This window comes from Oryctolagus cuniculus, chromosome 16 (genome assembly GCF_964237555.1).
Source record: "Oryctolagus cuniculus chromosome 16, mOryCun1.1, whole genome shotgun sequence".
In the NCBI taxonomy this organism is placed as follows: domain Eukaryota; kingdom Metazoa; phylum Chordata; class Mammalia; order Lagomorpha; family Leporidae; genus Oryctolagus; species Oryctolagus cuniculus.
In genome coordinates, this window is record NC_091447.1 from 69176918 (window position 1) to 69192995 (window position 16078).

At 49.1% G+C, this 16078-nt stretch overlaps 2 protein-coding genes across 8 annotated transcripts in view; one reads left to right on the forward strand and one right to left on the reverse strand.

Moving 5' to 3' along the window:
- The window catches only part of LOC100352724 (mucin-16), a 112819-nt gene that overhangs the window by 39872 nt on the left and 56869 nt on the right, over positions 1 to 16078 (forward strand). For 6 of the 7 annotated variants that reach the window (XR_011382916.1, XR_011382917.1, XM_070059235.1 and 3 more), the window contains exons 3-11: positions 146 to 259; positions 2681 to 7987; positions 9465 to 9589; positions 9684 to 9751; positions 13257 to 13420; positions 13749 to 13784; positions 13981 to 14043; positions 15001 to 15125; positions 15223 to 15290. Coding sequence is in view for 5 of the 7 variants with exons in the window: in XM_070059235.1 (XP_069915336.1) it covers positions 146 to 259; positions 2681 to 7987; positions 9465 to 9589; positions 9684 to 9751; positions 13257 to 13420; positions 13749 to 13784; positions 13981 to 14043; positions 15001 to 15125; positions 15223 to 15290 (6070 nt within the window). In the remaining 2 variants the exon portion in view is untranslated. The remainder of the gene's footprint in view (positions 1 to 145; positions 260 to 2680; positions 7988 to 9464; positions 9590 to 9683; positions 9752 to 13256; positions 13421 to 13748; positions 13785 to 13980; positions 14044 to 15000; positions 15126 to 15222; positions 15291 to 16078) is intronic. The other variant, XM_070059237.1, reaches the window with a different exon arrangement.
- Positions 1 to 16078, reverse strand: part of MBD3L1 (methyl-CpG binding domain protein 3 like 1) — a 117296-nt gene that overhangs the window by 32696 nt on the left and 68522 nt on the right. Inside the window, exon 3 of the transcript XR_011382918.1 lies at positions 10642 to 12042. The gene's annotated coding sequence lies outside the window, so the exon portion shown is untranslated. The remainder of the gene's footprint in view (positions 1 to 10641; positions 12043 to 16078) is intronic.

Consider the following 16078-nt stretch of genomic DNA (forward strand, 5'->3'; position numbering starts at 1 on the left):
GGACAGTGTAGCCACTTATGGCTCAAGGCCAAGCAGGTGGACTTGAGAAGATGTTGTATGGTCAATGAAGTGAAATAATTTAGACAGTGCTCTCCTCTGGATAAGGTGAGTTACCCTGGTTTTTCTCCTCCACCCTCATCTGTAGGAACTGAAGGCATTGTGGAGCGCATCACAAAGCAACACGGTGGAGCGGCACATGGAGGCGTCACAAGAGCAGTCAAAGGCCCCAGGGCATCCACATCACCTTCTCATCCTAAAGGTAGCTTTGATTTGGATTACTTCCCAGTAATCCTACTTGTAGCTGTATTTCCTTTTCCAGAGAGATAAAACACTGTCTTCTTAGAGAATTGTATGTTGCTGTCGTATGTTTCCCTGAGTGGTTTCTTCATTTAATGCCTACCAGGTGTAGGCTACCTTGTAGCATGCTGAGTGAGTTTACTCCAAGATCAGATATGTCAACTCTGCAAATCTGACTCACTTTAACTTAATTCTGAAGATGTTGATTAGTAATGAACTATGTCTCAGAGGTTATGATATAATCTGAGAGACAGATGAAACTGCTCTGTAATGAACCCATGAAGTGCTCATTTCAGGAGGAGAGACAGCAAAGGAACAAAACAATTGTGATAAAGCTTTTTTTTTTTTTTTTGGACAGGCAGAGTTAGACAGTGAGAAAGAGAGAGACAGAGAGAAAGGTCTTCCTTCCCTTGGTTCACCCCCCAAGTGGCCGCTACAGGCAGCACGTTGCCGCTGGTGTGCTGCGCCGACCTGAAGCCAGGAGCCAGGTGCTTCCTCCTGGTCTCCCATGCGGGTGCAGGGCTCAAGGACCTGGGCCATCCTCCACTGCATTCCCAGGTTATAGCAGAGAGCTGGATTGGAAGAGGAGCAACTGGGACAGAATCAAGCAGGACTAGAACCCGGGGTGCCAGTGCCACAGGCGGAGGATTAGCCTAGTGAGCCGTGGTGCCGGCCCGTGATAAAGCTTTAAAAGTGTGTAATGGGGCAGGCACCATGGCACTGCAGGTGAAGCCATGGCTTAGGAACATCTGCATCCCACTTGGGAGTGCCTAGGGTGGAGTCCCACCTCCTCTTCGAATCCAGCTCCCAGCTAATGCATCTGGGAGGCAGCAGATGATGGCCCAAGTGCTTGGGTCCCTGACACTCACATGGGTGACACTAATGGCATTCCTGGCTTCTAATGTTTTCCTGGCCTGATCCTGGCTGTTGTAGGCACTTGTTGAGTAAACCAGTAGATGGAGGATCTCTCTGTCACTCTGCCTTTCCAATAAATAATAAGTACAAGTTTTAAGAAAGCATGCAATGAAGACATATTGGAACTACAGAGGGAAGGCTTCATTGGGGAGGTGGTCCTTGAACTGGTTTTTAAAAGATGAATGGGAGTTTAGCAAGAAGACAAAAGTAGGAGATGATGACGTTCCGGATAGAGGGCAGAGCAGCATGTGCAGGCACAGAGATATCTGGGAGGTGTAAGTAATTCACCGTGGCCAAAGTATGAAGTATAAAAGTGGGCAGAAAACAGCATTCATGAGACCTTGGTAATGCATGGATGGCCTTTAATAAAAGGACAAAAGTTTGTGGTCAAACAGTTTAGCAAGTTATTGCCCCTTCTTAGAGCCAGCATAGTAGAGGCCCTGAGCCATCCTACTGCAAAGGAATTAGTTTAGCTCTGCTCAACCCAGGGCCTAACGCAGTTATCTGACAGCATAACTTTTTCTCTGAAGCAATTCATGGTACTATTGTTCTGGATGGAAGTCTAATAAGTGCAGGTATGTGCAGCAAAGGGTTCTCCTTATCACTAATAAGGCAAGTCTCTCCTATCCACTGGGTTGCTTTCCAAGTTGTTCTGAGACCAGACTAATTTACCAGCTCATTTTGGAGGCTTCTGCAAGATACAAGTTTTGGATAGAAACACCTCTGGTCAAGTTATCAGTCTTTTTTTTTCCTCAAAAAATATTTAGGGGAGAGGGAAAAGGGGAAAGAGGGAGAGAAAGGAATCTTCCATTCTCTGATTCACTCCCTCAGTGTCCAATAAAGGATGGGCCAGACCAAAGTCAGGAACTGAGAACTCAATCCAGGTCTCCCACGTAGGTGGCAGGAACCCAACTACTTGAGCCATCACTTACTACCTCCCAGGTGTGCATCAGCAGGAAGCTAGAATAGAGTCGGACTCAAACCCAGGCACTTCAATATGGGATCCAGGCATTGTTAGTGGGGGCTTAACTGCTGCACCAAATGCTCACCCCTCCTTGAACTTCCTGATGTTCTTTTGCATGGAGCAGGGAGGGAGGAATGCTGACATGGGTTTGTGAAGTGGATTTGGCTGGGAGTTGAAGAAGGGCAGGATTGAAGGAATCCGAAGAGGGATAGGCATGCTGGGGCAAGAGAGGAGCTTGAACAAAGACTCAAAGGCTTGCGAGAAAAGACAACAGGTGGGAGCAGGAATGGACTAGAGGAGTCCTCGTCCACGGTGAGATGGGTAAGGCAGGGGGACATCAGTCACAGTCCCTGTTCCTATTTCAGAAGCTTCGTAGGCACGTTCCCAGCAATGGTATCAGAGACATTTCTCTGCCTTTCCTCTGGTGGAGAAGAAATAGTGGTTGCCAGTCCATTCCGTGTAATTGTTTTGTCTATGTTTTTCTGTCCATCCCCCAATTCACAGGACTACCCACAGAAGGGATGGAAGGAGCAGGCACTCTGACCAGAACAGTCTCTACTCCTGCCTCGGGAACAATGACGGCCCCAAAGGCATCCGAGAAGACGTCCAGCGCAAGCACAGCAGGAATGGTTGTTACGATGTCAGCAGTGTCCTCTGACGTCCCACTGATGACAGCCTCACTTGCCACCAGGCATGGGGCAGAGACCAGCACAGCCATGCCCGGGACAACCTCGTCTGTTTTCAGTAGTGCACCAGAGACCACTGTCTCTTCAGTCCCTGGTCTGGGGGCAGAGACCAGTCCAGCTGTTACATTTCTGACTGTTTCACATGGTGAGCCAGCTGCAACAGCCTCACGGGTCAGCCATCCTGCAGATACCATCTCAAATTTTTCCAAGACAACTCTGAGTGTCTCCTATAATGAATCAGATACCACACCCTCAACAAGCATCGATCCTGGCGCAGAGGTCAGTTCAGCTGTTCTAACCCCCTCAGCCTCTGCTGAGGTACCAGATGTGGTGACCTCACTGCCTACCAGTCCTGGGACAGACACAAGTATGGTTATGCCAATTACTGATTCCCCAGATGGACCAGAGACCACAGCCTCATGGGCCACTCACCCTGGAGTGCTGACCAGTCATTCCATTCCAGCTCCAGCTATCTCTCCCAGTATGCCAGGGTTGCTGACCTCACTGGATACTAGTACTGTGGCAAGGGCCACCTCAGCTTTTCCAACCCTGACTGTTTCCCCTGGTGAGCCAGATTCAACAGCCTCCTGGGCCACCCTTCCTACAGGGACCAGGCCACCTGTGTCTGGAACAACTCCCAAGTTTTCTCAGAGTAAATCACACACCACACCCTCCATGGCCACCAGTCCCAGGACAGCAGCGAGTTCAGCACTTCCAAAAACAACTCTCTTGCCTGGTATGCCAGAAAATCTGACATCACTGGTCCCTCATTCCAGGACAAGCATCAGCACAACTTTTGTGACAATGACTGAATCCCAACATGGTCCAGAGATGACAACTTCGTGGGTCACTCATCCTGTAGAGTCCAGGCCAACAACACCCAGGACAAGCCCAGGTTTTTACAACATTGAGGCCACACCATCAATGGCCACCAGTCTTGGGGCAGAAGCCAGGTCAAATGTTCCAACTACAACTGTCTCACCTGGTGGACCAAGGGAGGTCAGCTCACAGACCACTAGTTCTGGGACAGACACCAGGACAACATCAGTACCACTGACCCTTTCTCCTTCTGAAGCTGTACCCACAGCCTCATCAGTCACCCATCCTGGAGCACAGGTCAGTTTAGCTGCTCCAGTTCCAACTGTTTTACCTGGTTTATCAGGGATGGTGACCTCACTGGCCACTAGCCCTGAGAGAGAGACAGGTAAAACCATTCCAACTCTGACTGCTTCCCCCAATCAACTGTATACCACAGCCTCCTGGGTCAGCCATTATGGGACAGAAGCCAGTTCAGCTGTGACAACTATAACTGTGTCACCTGGCACACCAGATATGGCAACCTCACTGGTCACAAGTACTGGGATGGATACAAGCACAACTCAAGCAACCCTGACTCTTTCTCCTTCTGAACCACAGACCACAAACTCATTGGTTACCCACACTGGGGCACAGACAAGTACAGTCACTCCATCAGGGATGGTGACCTCATCGGTTACTAGTTTCAAGACAAAGACTGGTTCTATTTTTCCAACTCTGGCTGTCTCTGTGGATCGACTGGAAACCACAGCCTCCTGGGTCACCCATCCTGAAACAGATGTCAGTTCATCTATTCCCACTTCGACTTTTTCCCCTGGTAGCCTAGATACAAAATCCTCATTGGTCACTCAGCCTATAGAGGTCGGTGCAGCAGCACCCAGAACAATCCCCAGTTTTTCCTATAGTGGGTCAGATACCACATCTTTGATGGTCACCAATCCTAGGACAGAAGCCAGTTCAGCTGTCTCAACTTCTATTTCTACTGGAGTACCAGGAGTGGTGAACTCATTGGTAACTAGCTCCAGGAAAGTGACTGGTACAAGAATTCCAACTCTGACGCTTTCTCCTGGTGAAGCAGAAACATCAGCCTCATGGGTCACCCATCCTGGTGTACAGACCAGTTCAGACATTCCAACTTTGACTGTCTCCCCTTCACTGGCCACTAGTTCTGGAGTGCAACACAGTGCATTTCCAACTCTGATGATGTCCCCAGGTCAGCAAGAGACCACAGCCTCATGGGGCACCTATCCTGGGTCAGAAGCCAGTTCAGCTGCTTCGACAGTCTCTCCTAGTGTATTAGGGTTAGTGACTTCACAGGTCACTAGTTCTGGAGTGCAACACAGTGCATTTCCAACTCTGACGATGTCCCCAGGTCAACAAGAGACCACAGCCTCATGGGGCACCCATCCTGGGTCAGAAGCCAGTTCAGCGGCTTCAACTTTGACTGTCTCTCCTAGTGTATCAGGGTTAGTGACTTCACAGGTCACTAGTTCTGGAATACAACACAGTGCATTTCCAACTCTGATGATGTCCCCAGGTCAACAAGAGACCACAGCCTCATGGGGCACCCATCCTGGGTCAGAAGCCAGTTCAGCGGCTTCAACTTTGACTGTTTCCCCTAGTGTACCAGGGTTAGTGACTTCACAGGTCACTAGTTCTGGAGTACAACACAGTGCATTTCCAACTCTGATGATGTCCCCAGGTCAACAAGAGACCACAGCCTCATGGGGCACCCATCCTGGGTCAGAAGCCAGTTCAGCTGCTTCAACTTTGACAGTCTCTCCTAGTGTACCAGGGTTAGTGACTTCACAGGTCACAAGTTCTGGAGTACAACACAGTGCATTTCCAACTCTGACGATGTCCCCAGGTCAACAAGAGACCACAGCCTCATGGGGTACCCATCCTGGGTCAGAAGCCAGTTCAGCTGCTTCAACTTTGACTGTCTCTCCTAGTGTATCAGGGTTAGTGACTTCACAGGTCACTAGTTCTGGAATACAACACAGTGCATTTCCAACTCTGATGATGTCCCCAGGTCAACAAGAGACCACAGCCTCATGGGGCACCCATCCTGGGTCAGAAGCCAGTTCAGCTGCTTCAACTTTGACTGTTTCCCCTAGTGTACCAGGGTTAGTGACTTCACAGGTCACTAGTTCTGGAGTACAACACAGTGCATTTCCAACTCTGACGATGTCCCCAGGTCAACAAGAGACCACAGCCTCATGGGGCACCCATCCTGGGTCAGAAGCCAGTTCAGCTGCTTCAACTTTGACAGTCTCTCCTAGTGTACCAGGGTTAGTGACTTCACAGGTCACTAGTTCTGGAGTACAACACAGTGCATTTCCAACTCTGACGATGTCCCCAGGTCAACAAGAGACCACAGCCTCATGGGGCACCCATCCTGGGTCAGAAGCCAGTTCAGCTGCTTCAACTTTGACTGTCTCTCCTAGTGTATCAGGGTTAGTGACTTCACAGGTCACTAGTTCTGGAATACAACACAGTGCATTTCCAACTCTGATGATGTCCCCAGGTCAACAAGAGACCACAGCCTCATGGGGCACCCATCCTGGGTCAGAAGCCAGTTCAGCGGCTTCAACTTTGACTGCTTCTTCTAGTGTATCAGGGTTAGTGACTTCACAGGCCACTAGTTCTGGAGTACAACACAGTGCATTTCCAACTCTGATGATGTCCCCAGGTCCTCAAGAGACCACAGCCTCATGGGGCACCCATCCTGGGTCAGAAGCCAGTTCAGCGGCTTCAACTTTGACTGTTTCCCCTAGTGTACCAGGGTTAGTGACTTCACAGGTCACAAGTTCTGGAGTACAACACAGTGCATTTCCAACTCTGATGATGTCCCCAGGTCAGCAAGAGACAACAGCCTCATGGGGCACCCATCCTGGGTCAGAAGCCAGTTCAGCTGCTTCAACTTTGACTGTTTCCCCTAGTGTACCAGGGTTAGTGACTTCACAGGTCACAAGTTCTGGAGTACAACACAGTGCATTTCCAACTCTGATGATGTCCCCAGGTCAGCAAGAGACCACAGCCTCATGGGTCACCCATCCTGGGCCAGAAGCCAGTTCAGCTGCTTCAACTGTCTCTCCAAGTGACCAGGATACAACAGTATTATCAGTAACCCATCCTGCAGAGACCAGCCCAAATGTCCCCAAGACAATCTCAAGCTTTTCTCATGGTGAATCATATGGCATACCTTCAATGGCCACCAGTTCTAGAGCAGAAGCTGGTTCAACCATTCCCATATCAACTATCTCACCTGATGTACCAGATATGCTGATGTCACCGGTCACTAGTTCTGGGATGGACACCAGCACAACTTCTCCAGCATGGACTGTGTCCCCACATGAGTCAAAGGTAACAGCCTCATGGATCCCTCATCCTACAGAGACCAGTACCTTGAGTTTTCCTCACAGTGAATCAGACACCACAGACTCTGTGGGCACCAGTCCTGGTGTGGAAGCCAGTTCACCCATTTCAATTCGAACAGTTTCACCTGGTGTACCAGGATCAGGAACTGCTAGTTCTGGGAAAGATGGCAATATGACTGCTGTAACTCTGACTCTTTCTCCTGCTGAGAAAGAGAGTACAACCGCACTAGTCACCCATCTGGAATCACAGACCAGTTCTGTTCCAGTTCTTACTGCTTCCTCTGGTGAGCCAGAGACAACTGCCTCATGGATCACTCATCCTGCACAGACTCGTGCTTCTGTTTCCAGAGTAATCCCAACTTTTTCCCATGGTGAATCAGACATGACACCTCTATCGGCCACCAGTCGTGGGGCGGAAGCCAGTTCAGTTGTGTCAACAAGGACCATCTCACTAGGGGGACAAGATGTGCTGACCTCCCAGGTTATTGGTTCTGGAGCAGTGATGAGTACAATTCTTCCGACTGTGACTTACTTTCCTGGTGAACCAGAGGCCACAGCCTCATTGGTTACCCACCCACGTTCTGAGTCAAGCACCAAATCTTCAGCCTCAACTGTTTTTCCTCATTTATTGGAGACCACAGCCTCACCCTCCACCAGAACTGGGATGGGAGTTAGTACGGCTCTTCCAACTCAGACTGCATCCTTTGGTGGGCCGAAGACAACATCTCTCTTCAGCCAGCCTGTGACGGAGACCAGCAGAGTTGGTCTAGGTTCGAATCTTTCAACTGCTGTTCCCATGGAAACAGCCTCATTAGCCACTCATCCCAGGACAGAGACCAGCACAACAATCCCAGCTTCAGCTGTTTCCCATGGTGTGTCACACACCTCAGGCTTATGGGTTACCAGCCCTTCAACAGAGGCCAGCACAGGTAGTCCTATTCCAACTCTCTTTACTGGTGTCCCTGGGGTTGCCAATACTCCTACAATGACTGGTGAGCTCAGTACTGTAATTGTAACAGAAACCTTACCATTTATGGCTTCAGTTGGACTCCCAGATAGTTCCAGGATGGTCACAGGTACAGAGACCCCAATGTCACCCACAACCAGTCACAGCAAAGGAGCAAGTCCAACCACTGTCCTGAAAACTGCAGCTGTTGATATCATGAATTTGCCTTGCCACAGGTTTCAGCCCCACCATGGCTGAGACCGCAGCCCCCTTCAGTACCTTGGTTGGAAACCTCTTTGCCCCTGTGACCATGTCTGGGATGTCCACCTGGGCCTGTGAGAGTATGGCAGGAATGAGTAAAAATAAGTAACCTTATTGTAGCAAAATATATAATATATAATTTGCCTTCTTAACTCTTGGAGGTATACAACCCAGTGGCATTAGTTACACTCACAGTGCAACCATCTCTACTATCTGTTCCCAAAATGTGACAATTCCCATGAAACCCATTCTTAACGAAACCCATTAAGCAATAATTTCTTGTCCCCCATTCCTCCCAGCCACTGTTAACCACTAATCTATCAATGCTCTATGAATTTTCATGATGTAGATGTTTCACATAAGTGAAATCATCCCCTATGTGTCTGGTGAATCTCATTTAGCATAATGGCCTCAAAGTCCATCCATGTTGGAGTATTAGGAATCCATTCCTTTTTGTGGATGAATTCTATTTTGTTGTCTGGATAGAATACATTTTGTCCATCCATTCACGTATTGATGGATATTGAGAATATTTTGATTATCATGAATAATGCTACAATGAACATCAGCGTGTCAGTATCTGTTGGAGTCCCGTTTCCAACCCTTTTGGGTATACACTTAGGAAAGAAATTTCTGGATCATAGGGTGTGTTAATTTGCTAGGGCTGCCATAACAAGATATGCCACAAGCTTGGTGGCTTAACCAACAGAAATTAACTGTCTCAAAGAGAGATCCTGGGAAAATACAGAGAAGAAGCACCTTGGAGTCACCCCATTCAAGGCGTGAGGGAGCTGAGGTATTCATCCACCAATCCCATAAGCCACTGCTGCAGGGATGCTCCCTGGGTGTGTTAGTTCCCCGAAGATAAAGAGGGGCAGGTGCTGGTGTGTGCTGAGCTAGTAAAAGCCATGGAGAGAGAAGGGATGTATCCTCAACCTGGTATGCCCAGAATCAACTCATTTCTGAAGTCCAAAGTCTGCATCTGCTGGACACACATGGTCCCCAGCAAAACAGGATAGGTGCTCACTCAGTACACAGGAAGGTGTTGGGTAGTGACTACTCCATGCAGCATTTCAGGTAGGACACATAGGCTGGGTCCCAGCTGGGCACTGAAATAAAATTGTGTCCTCAGAGCCTTTCCTCTCATCCCCCAGTCCAGGACCTGACTCAGCATAGGTCTCCTTTTACCTCCACTGCAGCTGGGGTTCCTGCCTTGATACCTTTCACTGTCAACGTCACCATCACTAACCTGCACTACATGGAGGACATGGGCCACCCAGGCTCTGGAATATTCAATGCCACTGAGAGGACCCTGCAGCAACTGGTAAGAGCACCCAAGCAAAGCATGCCTCGCCTCCACCCTGCCAGACCCTGCTGCTTTGACCCTTCCTGTTCACCTGCCTCTTATTCCTTCCCAGCTGGAGGTCTTGTTTGAGAACAGCAGTGTTGGTTCCCTTTATGCTGGTTGCAGGCTGACCTGGCTCAGGTAAGATGCCCTCCATGGCACCTATAGCAACCACAATTCTGTTCTTTCTTGGGCTCTAACACCCCAGGCAGCCTCATCTACTTGGGCCTTCACCAAGAGGCAGCATAGCCTACTGGACCCAAAGTGCCTGGGTTTGAACCCCTGCTCTTCCACTTGCTATCTGCGTGACCTTGGGCAAGACACATAGCCTCCCTGTTGCTCTATCACACTGCCTATAAGATGATGCTAATAACGTTCCTCACTCCTGAAGTTGTGTCATTCCGCACAGTATGTGGCCTGTTGTGAGCCCCCAGTTAACTAGCTCTCATAGTAGTAGCTGGTGCAACATCCTTGCCAATGATATTCCCAGAATTCCTGACATCCTTCCTGCCCTGACCCATCTCCACCACACTGGGGACAAATGCTGGACATGGCAGATCTGAAGTTTGTTCTCTGAAAAGTGACAGACGCCTTCCCAAGGGGAGCCTGACAGAGCCAAAGGGAAAAGCTAACCACAATGTTGAGCATCGACAGGGAATTTTGCAAGTTATAAGATGCTCAAAAGGACCTAAACTCTCTGTACAAATGGTCCATCTTCTCATCTCTCTGCCTATATCCCCTTGGTGCCCTCTGAGACACTGAGCTCAGCACCTCTTCCTTACACCTTTCATGACCCTGTGGCTTCTCTGTAGAGTCCTCCACCCAGACTCCACCCAGATAATGATGGTCCCCCTGCCAGGGGGGTGGGTCTTCTATCACTCCACAAAGGAGAGATTTCTTGCCTACTTCTGTAGATCACAGCTGTCTGCAGTTGAGCTCCACCCATTGCACCTGCCCCAATCAATAGTAATATTGCTCTTATCTCTTGACACCCAATAATCCAAGTGGCCTGCGTGTCTTCATCTACTTACTCCCACAACCACACTGTGGCGAGCCCATCTTGTAGATGACAAGACTGCGACTCAGAATGAGCACACTTCTTGCTGGAGGGCAGCCATGATTTCAGCCAAAGTGTTCTGGGTTCTAGAGCCCCAGCGTGTAGCCAGGAAACCGTTGTGTCAACAAACTTCCCAATGGTTTGATTGCGCCATCACGGACAGGTTCATAATCCGTGTATACTGAAGTTGTCTGACTTGCTGTTTCGGTGCAGGAGGCAGACATTGCGAAATGGCCATCGCAGCCCAGCTCGTCAGCAGGTTGATTACCCTTAGGAAGTTACCGCTTGGGTTTGGGTGTGCACTGAGAGTGTTTAAGATCTATCCTCAGCAAATCTCAAGGATACAAGGAAGCAGCAGGGTTAACTATTGTCATCCTGCTGTCTATTGACTGCAGAATGTATTCTGTATCTTATAATGGAAACTTTGTACACCCACTTTAAAAATGTTTACTTATTTATTTAAAAGGCAGAGAGATAGAGAATGAAGGTAGGGAGGGAGGAAGGGAGGGAGGAAGACAGAGAGCAAAAGAGAGTGAGAAGCAGATTCATCCCCACTGGTTCACTCCCCAAATGCTGGCAATAGTCAGGACTGACAAGGCTAAAGCCAGGAGCCAGGAACTCCATCCTGGTTTCCCATATGAGTGATACTTGGGCCATCTTCTGCTACTTTCCCAAGCATATTAGCAGGGAGCTGGACCAGAAGCAGAGCAGCTGAGACTTGAACTGGTACTCCATTATGGGATGCTGACATCACACTGCAAGCAGTAGCTTAACCCTCTGTACTACAGCCCCAGCCCCAGCTATGTAGCCACTGAGCACACCATCCCTCTTCTACCTCCTAACAGCCTTTTACATTCTTTTTAAAAACTATTTATTTATTTATATTTATTTGAAAGGCAGAGAGATTTAGACATAGAGAACCTTTTACATTCTTAAACACTCAGAATTTCAAAGAGTACCAGCGTTTACTGTACTCAAACTTCTACCTGGGAAATTCTAGATTTATTCTTAGTTAATGAAAAATAAGCCTGCTATATGTAAATATTATAAGATGGTTGTTTTATATTATTTTTATACTTATTATTTAAAATATATATAAATTTGTATTAATTTTGACAAAACACTTTATAAACATACTTACTATGTAACACATAAATACATCATTATAAACACAGATAGTTTAGGAGCAATGGCCATATTCTTCTCCCCATCCCCACCCTAGATATAAGGAGTAAGTAGAAAAGAGGCACTGGGTCATTTTTACAAACCTTGTTCATGTCTGGCTTAGCAGAAGAGCTGGGTATCTGTTTCTGCCTTCCATCTGTTAGAAATTTTCACTTTGTGCGGCCACTGGAAAAAATTCCACTATATACTCCTGAGAGAATGAGAGTGAAAATAATGTCTCAATATTATTATAAAATACATTTCACCTGATAGATTCCTGTGAGAATTTTGGGGACCTTAAGGGTTTGAGTCCCAGCTCTGTTTCCAATTCTAGCTCCCTGCTAATGTACACCCTGGGAGGCAGCAGGTGAAGGCTCAAGTACTTGGGCCCCCGCCACCCACGTGGGAGACCTGGATGGAGCTCCTGCCTCCTGACTTGGCCTGGCCTAGCTCTGGCTGGTTGCAGGAATTTGGAGAGTGAACCAGTAGATCAGTAGATGGGAGATCTCTGTCTCTCTCTCTCCTTTCAAATAAATTAATAAAAATTTGTTTATATAAAAGAGAAAATGGGAGACATAAGAAAGTAAACTAAGGAGGAGCCCTGGAGAACACTCCATCCAATGTGTGTGGCTGGGCAGAGGAGGCCAGACATGCAAATGAAGCAGAAGATGTGTTACAGGAAGGAGATGAAACCCAGGGAAGAGTGACAGCCAGTGGGTGGGGCCGGCAGAGTGGCACTGCAGGTTAAGCTTCTGCCTGTGATGCTGGCATCCCGCAAAGAGCATTGGCTCCAGTCTGGCTGCTCTGCTTCTGATCCATCTTCCTGCTAATGCACCTGGGAAGGCAGCAGATGATGATCCAAGTGGCTGTGTCCCTGCCCATCCATATGGGAGACCTGGATAGAGTTCCTCTTGTGGCCTTTTGAGGAGTGAACCAGTGGAAGGAAGGAAGGTCTCTCTCTCTCTCTCTCTCTCTCTTTCAAATAAATAAATATTTATAAAAAACAGGCACAGCCGGTGCTGCAGCTCAATAGGCTCCTCCACCTGTGGCACTGGCACACTGGGTTCTAGTCCCGGTCGGGACGCTGGATTCTGTCCCGGTTGTCCCTCTTCCAGGCCAGCTCTCTGCTGTGGCCCGGGAGTGCAGTGGAGGATGGCCCAAGTCCTTGGGCCCTGCACCCGCATGGGAGACCAGGAGAAGCACCTGGCTCCTGGCTTTGGATCAGCGTGGTGCACTGGTCGCAGCGCACCAGCCACAGCAGCCATTGGAGGGTGAACCAACGGTAAAGGAAGACCTTTCTCTCTGTCTCTCTCTTTCTCACTGTCTAACTCTGCCTGTAAAAAAAAAAAAAAAAAAAAAAAAGGGCACAACCAGAGGATGGAGTTGTCTAGCATCCCCAAGCTCTCTGTGTCCCTTCCTCTGCAGGGCTGAAAAGGGTGGCACATGCACCAGAATGGATGCCGTCTGCACCTTCCACCCAGACCCCACACTGGACAGAGAGCGGCTGTATTGGGAGCTGAGCCGGCTGACCCGTGGTGTTACCCGCCTGGGCTCCTACACCCTGGACAGGGACAGTCTCTACATCAACGGTGAGCAGCTGTAATAGCATACGTTATATATTACATTATCTGAGATATTGTATGGCCAATGTGTAAACAATAATTAGACACACACATTACAGAGAAACAAACAAGGCTCAGGGTCTTTGAAGGTCAATGTGAGACTGAAGGTCACATAGCACTGCAGGAGGAGGCAATGAACTGATTGAAAGCAGCCATTATTAATTATTGATGGATCTCAGAGAAAGTACTAGGGAAGAACTATGTACTTGTGGTTCTCATTCTCCCATGACACCCCTTCCTTGGCTCCCTCCCATCACCTCACTCTTTCTCCCCCTCCGCCCACCTCTCTCTGCAGGTTATAACCATCGGAACAGGACTCCCACCACGAGCCGTGAGTAATGCTGGCTCTGAAGTCCCTGCACCCCTGGGGCTCCCTCCTCCCCAGCCTGTCCCCTCTCAGCCCCAGCCAGGACCCAGAGCAATCAAGTCTGCACCAAGGCAGAGGTGCAGGTTCTCGTCAACAGCTCTGTCCTCATTATTCCCTGATAGGGCCACAGACTCTTTATTTATGTCACATTTTCTTTCAGGTCCTGTGACCACATTTTCCCCAGAATCCCCAACATCTGTGACCTCCACTCCCAGACCTACAGGTAAGAATCTGTTTGCTGGGGTGGATATTGGTGCAGTGGTTAAGATGCCACTTGGGATGCCTGCATCCCATATGGGAATGCCTGGGTTCAAGTCCTGGCTCTGACCCTGACTTCAGTGTCTGCTAATGCACACCCTGGGAGGCAGCAGGTGATGGCTCCAGTACTGTGGTCCCTGCTACCACATGGGAGACTGGAATTGAGCTCCAGGCTCTTGATTTTGGTTTGGCCTGGCCCCAGTTGTTGCAGACATTTGAAGAGTGAAACAACTGAGGGACAATCTCTATCATCTGTCTGTCTTTCAAAGAAACCCAAAAATTGGATTTCTGAGTCCCATAACTTCTTGTCAGTAGCTGAAGAGTTCCTGTGTGGTCTGGACCCTGGTGCCCACCCAGCCACAACCTGCACACTCTGTGTCTTGCTTCCTTCTTCTCTGGCCACATCAGTCTCATTTCTGTTCCCACGGGGCTCAAGTATCCCTCCACCCTCAGAACCATCACACCTGCTGTTCTTGGAACTCAGCTGTGCCTGGTTCCTTCTTCCTGCCAATCTCAGCTCAGCATGCCTTTGCTGAGATCACCTTCTATCAAGTAGCATTTCTCTTGCACACAGCGAGTCCCTATTCTATCTCATTTGCATTCCTTACCTGCAAGTGTCTGTGGTCCCCAAGACCTGAGCAGGAAAGACCTTGGCCCTTCTTCTTCTCCACAAAATGCTACAACTCATCAGTCATTGGCCATTCTGACATAAGGGGACTGAGGTTCCCAATTGAGCTGAAGACAGTGTCCATCACAGAGGCCCCTTCCCTCCCTCTGGATGGCTGAAGGATAGCCCAGATGGGATATCTCAGGCCCACTGGACAGTATGACCAGGGAGACAGTAGTAGTCCCTTAGTTCAGGACTAAGACTCATAGCATCTCTTTCTCTTTCTGACTCCACCTCCTTCACCTCTCCCTCCAGCTGTGGGCCCAGTCCTGATGCCATTCACCCTCAACTTCATAATCACCAATCTGCATTATACGCCAGATATGGGGCACCCAGGCTCCTGGAACTTCAACTTCACGGAGAAGGCCCTGAGTCGCTTGGTAAGAGCCTGCCAATGCCCACACTGGCCTGCCTTGGCTCCCCATCCAGTTCCCCTGACCTAACCTGCTGATCCCCCTCTCCCTGCCTTCCTCATAGCTGGAGCCCTTGTTCAAGAACACCAGTCTTGGATCCAGTTACTCGGGTTGCAGACTGACCTTGCTCAGGTGTGACTTCATTCCTTCACATCATATAGGGCTTCACGGTCACAGACAAGCTCACCTGGAACCGGGGGCCCAGGCATAACTCCTAGGAAACAAAGGTCATTCAAGACTGCAGCCATCCAGGAAATCAGACTTGGAAGTTCTCCCTTCTGGCTGAAAGCATCAGAGAAGGCTTCCTGAAAGAATAGCTTTCAAAGATCTTAAACCGCTCGGATAAGCAGAGGCCTGTAGCACTCAGGTTCATTGTTCAGAGCAGGCAGCACTGATCCCTTAACTGCAAATGGAATGAGATGCCTCAGGCCATGTCCTGTGCTAAGGCCACTGAGGAAGTCAAGCACAGCACCCTTCCCTCAAGGTGCCCAGCAGGTAGAAAGGGCAGCAGCCACCTGAACGGGAAGCCATAATTATAAACGAGGTTAGCATGACCTTTAAGCTCTGCACAGTGGCCCTGGGAGCCCAGGGAAAGGAATTTTGGTTCTGCCTAGTGGAGTTGGATAGAGGTTAAATAGACAATATCCAGGAAATACTGGCAAGGATGTTGCTTCAGGGGTGGCACACTGGAGGAGTGCATCAGATGTGAGCAATACACAAGAAAAATCCTTTGAAATTGGAGAGTAGAGTAGGACAGATGGCAACGGAACGAAGAATGAGTGGGAGATGAAGAAAGGAAGGAATGCAGTGAGGAAGGAAGGGAGGAAAGGAGGAGGGGCAGGGTAAAGGGAGGGAGGGAGGGAATGAATGAGAGAATCAGAGTAGAGTGAGTGAGAGGGAATATAACGCAGGCAGGAAGG